Here is a 7,937-nt window from a genome sequence, read left to right on the forward strand (position 1 = left end):
CATGCACTATGGGAGATGTAGTAAAGAAGATTATTCGTGTTTTTCTACTTGCTCTGGACTTTTCGTGGATACAACAACACTTGTCTACAAATTACAGGTAACGCATTTGTTACAAATTCAGTGTCAATTAATTTTAGTTTGAAACGCACTGCAAAAAAATGTTTTTGGTTATTATTAACGACGCGGATGTGAACCTATTATTCTTTGCCTTTTATTACCCACAAGCCCTTGCAACTTCCTTTCCGACATTTCTCGGGCATTGTGAGTACTGTTTTGGCAAATTTGTGTTATTTATCCAACTTCATCCTGGCCCTGCGTTTATGTAATCCATCATTCTCATCACATAATTGCAATATGAGACCATGAACTCCTTAAACGATGTAATCGTGATGGGTTATGACCAAAGGATCAATTGGAAATGTATATATAAATGTGTAGCCACCAGTATGCTAATCAGTAACTTTGTCAGCTAAACGGAGTTATTCTGTCATAAATGTCTCGGTTATAGAGCGCATTAGTGCTATGTGTAACGTTTTGTCTGAGGCCCACCATTTCTGGTTAACTGTTTTTTGTTGTTGCTGTGCAATCACAGGGAAACCAGATAATTAGATGAATCTATGCCGGCATCATTAGCTAACTGAAGTTGGCCATGGTGCCTAGCGTCATCAGACAGAATTGCCATATCAACACTGTGTACCTGGCGCAATTGTTATCTGAGGGGTATTCATTAGGCAGATTATGTAGCAAAAGTTTTGCAACGAAAACGTGAGTTTATATTGGACATTCAGGTAAGTCCCTCCCTACTTCATTCTGTTTACTCAACGTTTTGAAACGGAATCCGACTAATGAATACACCCCAGGTAAACCCATTACATTTTTCTATAGTAACTTAATGTACCATTACATTTCACTAGACACTGTTTCTTTAATGGCAAAACATAACCAGTCTAGTAGCCACAAGCTCAGTCAGTGGCTTGGTAGAAAGGCCACACTATTGAGTCAAATAAACAGTGGACACGAAAGGAATGCATGTCTTACAAGCTGAATGTAAGTGAGCAAAAGGTTTATCAATGTGTTATGTATTTTCTTAGATGGCGCCAAACAAGAAGGGCGGTGAAAAAAAGAAGGGGCGCTCTGCCATCAACGAGGTTGTGACCAGGGAGTACACCGTCAACATCCACAAGCGCATACATGGCGTGTGAGTACACTGTCTGGGGGCAAGGCACCACTCTGCTACTGTTGAGTTATGGAAGTGGATTCCCTGCACTAGGTTTTCATGAAGTGCTGTATGCAAGTAGGACACCTTGAGATTAGTCAGGAGTATTTTCTGGTTGCCCGGCGATTATGATCACAAAAATGTAAATTAACTTATTTAAATGAAGAAATGCCATATACATTATTACCAGCCTTTCACTTACACATAGGGGAGGAACCAGATGGATCAGTTCTGGAATTCTTTGTATATTGGTTGTCAGTAAAAAAAAAAAAAAAACTAAGCAGACTCCACTTGCCCGACTGCCATAAATGTCATACATTTTCTGTCTTTCATTTTTTAAATAAATGGGGGTGGAACGAGAAATATCAGTTTTAGGCTTCTGGAATTCTTTGCAGTTTGGTTGTTTTCACTTTTTTTTTTACTTTTTTTTTTATCACTTGCCCAGTGGGGCAACCTCAGAGCAGGCTCAACTAGCACAACTGCTCAGTTCACTTGCCCCAGGCAATAGGGCAACTCTTAATGTCAATCCCTGCCTCGACGTAAAATGCTGAAACATTTAGCATTGTTTTGATTTTGTACATGCTGTATGTTGGAAGTATGCTGTTGCCTATGGAAAGAGGTGCCAATGTTATTGGGCTTAGGCTGCTGAAAATGTTGTGGCTCTATTTTTCATTTGAGTTGTTGTGGCTGGATAAAAACAGCTTGTGCTGTGTAGTTCATTGCTGGATGCTTGTTTTGGAACTGCAATTATGGGCATAGTCCTAAGTAGGACTGTGACGATACCAGTATTGCAATATATCTTTCCATAGCAAAAATGAAAACGCAAAGCAGATCTCTCTCTTTGGTCCTTTTAAAACCTGCTATATGTAAAAGATTGTGTGATATAGCTTGGAAAATAAATAAATGTGACTCTGGATGACCCCATAATGTTTGTTTCCAACATTAGGGTTATTTTCCTAAAGAAGTTAAATCTGCTTTGTGTTGTTTCCTTGCTATGATAATAACGAGTATTGCGATACTGGTATCGTCCTGGCCCTAGTCATAAGAGTATGTTCAAACCAAAACGCCTCGACTTCCTGGCGCTGACGGAAACATGGATTACCACTGAAAACACTGCTACTCCTACTGCTCTCTCCTCGTCTGACCATGTGTTCTCGCATACCCCGAGAGCATCTGGTCAGAGGGGTGGTGGCACAGGAATCCTCATCTCTCCCAAGTGGTCATTCTCAATTTTTCCCCTAACCCATCTGTCTATCTCCTCATTTGAATTCCACGCTGTCACAGTCACTAGCCCATTTAAGCTTAATATCCTTGTCATCTATCGCCCTCCAGGTTCCCTTGGAGAGTTCATCAATGAGCTTGACGCCTTGATAAGTTCCTTTCCTGAGGATGGCTCACCCTTTACAGTTTTGGGGGATTCCAACCTCCCCACGTCTACATTTGACTAATTTCTCTCTGCCTCCTTCTTTCCACTCCTCTCCTCTTTTGACCTCACCCTCTCACCATCCCCCCCCCACTCACAAGGCAGGCAATACGCTTGACTTCATCTTTACTAGATGTTGCTCTTCTACTAATCTCACTGCAACTCCCCTCCATGTCTCCGACCACTACTTTGTATCCTTTTCTCTCTCGCTCTCCTCCAACACTACTCACTCTGCCCCTACACAGATGGTAACGCGCCGCCACAACCTTCGCTCTCTCTCTCCCACTACTCTCTCCTCTTCCATCCTATCATCTCTTCCCTCTGCTCAATCCTTCTCCCTCCAATCTCCTGATTCTGCCTCCTCAACCCTCCTCTCCTCCCTTTCTGCATCCTTTGACTCCCTGTGTCCCCTATCCTACCGGCCGGCTCGGTCCTCCCCTCCAGCTCTGTGGCTTGATGACTCATTGCGAGCTCACAGAACAGAGCTCCGGGCAGCCGAGCGGAAATGGAGGAAAACTAGACTCCCTGCGGACCTGGCATCTTTTCACTCCCTCCTCTCTACATTTTCTTCATCTGTTTCTGCTGCTAAGGCCACTTTCTACCACTCTAAATTCCAAGCATCTGCCTCTAACCCTAGGAAGCTCTTTGCCACATTCTCCTCACTGCTGAATCCCCCCCCTCCTCCCTCTCTGTGGATGACTTTGTCAACCACTTTGAAAAGAAGGTTGACGACATCCGATCCTCGTTTGTTAAGTCTAATGACACTGCTGGTCCTGCTCACACTGCCCTACCCTATGCTTTGACTTATTTCTCCCCTCTCTCTCCAGATAAAATCTTGCGACTAGTGACTGCAGGCCGCCCAACAACCTGCCCGCTTGACCCCATCCCCTCCTCTCTTCTCCAGACCATCTCCGGTGACCTTCTCCCCTACCTCACCTCGCTGATCAACTCATCCTTGACCGCTGGCCATGTCCCTTCCGTCTTCAAGAGAGCGAGAGTTGCACCCCTTCTCAAAAAACCAACACTCGATCCCACTGATGTCAACAACTACAGACCAGTATCCCTTCTTTCTTTTCTTCCCAAAACTATTGAGCGTGCCGTCTTTAGCCAACTCTCTTGCTATCTCTCTCAGAATGACCTTCTTGATCCAAACCAGTCAGGCTTCAGGACTGGTCATTCAACTGAGACTGCTCTTCTCTGTGTCACGGAGGCTCTCCGCACTGCTAAAGCTAACTCTCTCTCCTCTGCTCTTGTCCTTCTAGACCTGTCTGCTGCCTTTGATACAGTGAACCATCAGATCCTCCTCTCCACCCTCTCCGAGCTGGGCATCTCCGGCGCGGCTCACTCCTGGATTGCGTCCTACCTGACCGGTCGCTCCTACCAAGTGGCGTGGCGAGAAGCTGTCTCCGCACCACGTGCTCTCACCACTGGTGTCCCCCAGGGCTCAGTTCTAGGCCCTCTCCTTTTCTCCCTATACACCAAGTCACTTGGCTCTGTCATATCCTCACATGGCCTCTCCTATCATTGCTACGCTGACGATACACAACTAATCTTCTCCTTTCCCCCTTCTGATAACCAGGTGGCGAATCGCATCTCTGCATGTCTGGCCGACATATCAGTATGGATGACGGATCACCACCTCAAGCTGAACCCCTGGCAAGACGGAGCTGCTCTTCCTCCCGGGGAAGGACTGCCCGTTCCATGATCTCGCCATCACGGTTGACAACTCCGTTGTGTCCTCCTCCCAGAGTGCGAAGAGCCTTGGCGTGACCCTGGACAACACCCTGTCGTTCTCCGCTAACATCAAGGCGGTGACCCGATCCTGCAGGTTCATGCTCTACAACATTCGGAGAGTTCGACCCTGCCTTACACAGGAAGCGGCACAGGTCCTAATCCAGGCACTTGTCATCTCCCGTCTGGATTACTGCAACTCGCTGTTGGCTGGGCTCCCTGCCTGTGCCATTAAACCCCTACAACTCATCCAGAATGCCGCAGCCCGTCTGGTGTTCAACCTTCCCAAGTTCTCTCACGTCACCCCCCTCCTCCGCACACTCCACTGGCTTCCAGTTGAAGCTCGCATCCGTTACAAGACCATGGTGCTTGCCTATGGAGCAGTGAGGGGAACGGCACCTCCGTACCTTCAGGCTCTGATCAGTCCCTACACCCAGGCGAGGGCATTGTGTTCATCCACCTCTGGCCTGCTGGCTCCCCTTCCTCTGCGGAAGCATAGTTCCCGCTCAGCCCAGTCAAAGCTGTTCGCTGCTCTGGCACCCCAATGGTGGAACAAGCTCCCTCACGACGCCAGGACAGCGGAGTCACTCACCACCTTCCGGAGACATTTGAAACCCCACCTCTTTAAGGAACACCTGGGATAGGATAAAGTAATCCTTCTACCACTCCCCCCCCCACCCCCCCCAAAAATAAATAAATAAATTGTATAATTGTAAAGTGGTTATCCCACTGGCTATAGGGTGAATGCACCAATTTGTAGTCGCTCTGGATAAGAGCGTCTGCTAAATGACGTAAATGTGCCCTTGAGCAAGGCACTTAACCCTAATTGCTCCTGTAAGTCGCTCTGGATAAGAGCGTCTGCTAAATGACTTAAATGTAAAAATGTAAGGAGAACATTTAGGTAAAACCGCTGTTCTATGCTTTGGTTGACAGATAGTATACTTCGTTGCAACTTTTCTGATGAACAGACAGCGCAAGACAAAGGCCCTCCCACAATGCATTACTCCAATTGAGTTTGTCTGGTTTGAAGGCACGCTAAGGGCTTTTTTTAATTATATTGCTCATAAAAGTTGCCTTTGCTTGCTTTGTCAGGAGATGCTTTGTCAACCTCTTTTGATAATCCTGTGCGCTGTTTGGTGATGTAACTAACATTGCTTCTTGTTCCTGTATCCCTCCAGCTCCTTCAAGAGGAGGGCACCTCGCGCTCTCAAGGAGATCCGAAAGTTTGCCATGAAGGAGATGGGAACCCCTGACGTGCGCATCGACACTCGCCTAAACAAGGCTGTGTGGACAAAGGGGGTGAGGTAATTAAACCCTTGTTTCTTACATCAGAGGCCTCAAGCTTTTCTGTACCAGGGACCAGCAGGCTATGGACTTTCCTTGATTAACTGCTCAATTTTAAAACTGAGGGACCATGAGTTGCAGGTACAGTCTACTACAGGTTAATGCTGTGGCTGCAATGAGTGTTGTGATGACATGCACTTAACTGGAATATGAACCAGACTATGCTGAATTCTAAAGTCTTTGCAGCCTTGTCAAATTCAGTGCTTCCTCTACAATGGACTGCACTGGCCAGAATGGCTGCTACAGTGAAACTGTAGTTCATGGGCCTCATTCATTTTCTGTGGATGTTGGGGATACATTTGTGCTATAGACAATTGATTGTTAATTTCAGTGATATACATTCTGTCCAATTTTAAGTCTAATGGATAGTTGAGCATCAGGATCTCTCCGTGTCTCTCCCTCCATCCCGTCATCTCTCAGACAAATAATAAGCACTCTCGCCCCTCTCCTTCCTATCTGCTTTATGCAGTATTGTCCCAATATCAAGTGGCAGAGGCTAGTTAGATCAATGGATAGCCACTTTGACCGAGCCAGCATCAGTGATATCCTCCCGAGTGGCGCAGCGGTCTAAGGCACTGCATCTCAGTGCTTGAGTGCTCAGTGCTTGAGGCGTCACTACAGACCTCTGGTTCGATTCCAGGCTGTATCACAACCGGCCGTGATTGGGAGTCCCATAGGGTGGCCCAGCGTCGTCCAGGTTTGGCCGGTGTAGGCTGTCATTGTAAATAAGAATTTGTTCTTAACTGACTTGCCTAGTTAGATAAAGGTAAAATAAAAAAAATCCTGGTATGCTTGGCGATGGGTGTAGAGTTAGTGCAAATAGTACAAGTTGATGCCTGTATAAAGTTTTCTGCAATGCCATGCACTTAGATGCAATGCACACAATTTCTCCATGCTAACTGATTATTTGTATGTTATTTCAGGAATGTCCCATACCGTATGCGCGTTCGCCTGTCAAGGAAACGCAATGAAGATGAGGACTCTCCCAATAAACTGTACACCCTCGTCACATACGTCCCTGTCACGACATACAAAGGTAAGCCCAAGACTTGCTTGACTATGTGCTGTATTGACTAGTGTTAGTTTTTTACTCTGTTTATTTAGAATCTAACGGATGACTAGGAAAAGCTCAAACCAAGTTTATTCACCCACTGGGTCAAATAGCTGCAAAGACGTACATGTTTCCACAAGGACATACAGTAACAGTCAAAAGTTTGGACACCTACTCATTCCAGGGTTTTTCTGTATTTTTACTATTTTCTACATTGTAGAATAATAGTGAAGACATCAAAACTATGAAATAACACATAGAAACATGTAGTAACCAAAAAAGTGTTAAACAAATCAACATGTATTTTATATTTGAGGTTCTTTGCACACGCTTGGCATTCTCTCAACCAGCTTCATGAGGTAGTCACCTGGAATGCTTTTCCAAGTCTTGAAGGAGTTCCCACATATGTTGAGCACTTGTTGACTGCTTTTCCTTCACTCTGCGGTCCAACTCATCCCAATCCATCTCAATTGTGTGGGTGACACTGAAGTTGTGGCAGCCTTATTTTCAGATCAACTGCATGCAAATGGTTATACAAAGTAGAGGACCTGTGAATGCTCCTTCCAAAGCTCAGAGCTGGTTCTGTGCTGTTATGTTCCTCATTTGCCTTTTGAAGACTTGACTGATTCTGATGTTATTTTCTTTCTACAGGTCTGCAGACAGTCAATGTGGACGAGAACTAATTATTCACTGGTGTTTTAAATACATTTATAAGAGACTGCAGTCTTGGATATTTTTTAAATCAGGAATTTATACAATCACTAATTGGGATTCTTGATGGAGCAATTGATGCTTACATAGTTAAGTTTTATTAGTTGTATGTACGGGATACATGGTATATACCGTCCAATGAAATGCTTACATGAAAATAAATTATTTCTAGAGCAAGTGTCTGGTATAGTGTTTGGATATACACTGAACAAAAATATAAACGCAACATGCAACAATTTCAAAGATCACAGTTCATGTAAGGAAATCGGATGTGGAGGTTCTGGGCTGGCATGGTTACACAGTCTGCGGTTGTGAGGCCAGTTGGACATACTGCCAAAATTCTCTAAAATGACAGAGGCGGCTTATGGTAGACAAATGAACATTAAATTCTCTAGCAATAGCTCTGGTGGACATTCCATTACACAATGTGCTTTTGAGGGTCTACAGTCTCCTTAGTGAAT

The 7,937-nt window shown here is 45.1% G+C and overlaps 1 protein-coding gene and 1 non-coding gene across 2 annotated transcripts; both read left to right on the forward strand.

The window, feature by feature from the left end:
• Positions 1-224: 224 nt before the first annotated feature.
• On the forward strand, positions 225-7,654 carry LOC121571758 (60S ribosomal protein L31). Its single transcript, XM_041883421.2, has 5 exons — positions 225-261; positions 1,092-1,198; positions 5,549-5,674; positions 6,638-6,750; positions 7,417-7,654. The coding sequence occupies exons 2-5, from the start codon at positions 1,092-1,094 to the stop codon at positions 7,446-7,448; spliced, it is 378 nt and encodes a 125-aa protein (XP_041739355.1). The 5' UTR covers positions 225-261; the 3' UTR covers positions 7,449-7,654.
• On the forward strand, positions 5,896-6,030 carry LOC121573088. Its single transcript, XR_006001967.1, has one exon. It is a non-coding gene; the product is annotated as a small nucleolar RNA SNORA5 (small nucleolar RNA).
• Positions 7,655-7,937: the final 283 nt, after the last annotated feature.

The sequence above is a fragment of the Coregonus clupeaformis genome, unplaced genomic scaffold (genome assembly GCF_020615455.1).
Source record: "Coregonus clupeaformis isolate EN_2021a unplaced genomic scaffold, ASM2061545v1 scaf0211, whole genome shotgun sequence".
In the NCBI taxonomy this organism is placed as follows: domain Eukaryota; kingdom Metazoa; phylum Chordata; class Actinopteri; order Salmoniformes; family Salmonidae; genus Coregonus; species Coregonus clupeaformis.

Coding starts and splice junctions, on each gene's coding strand:
- LOC121571758 (XM_041883421.2), top strand. CDS start 1,092: ATGGCGCCAAACAAGAAGGGCGGTGAAAAAAAGAAGGGGCGCTCTGCC. Junction 1,199..5,548: donor CACAAGCGCATACATGGCGT/GTGAGTACACTG, acceptor GTATCCCTCCAG/CTCCTTCAAGAGGAGGGCAC. Junction 5,675..6,637: donor GTGTGGACAAAGGGGGTGAG/GTAATTAAACCC, acceptor ATGTTATTTCAG/GAATGTCCCATACCGTATGC.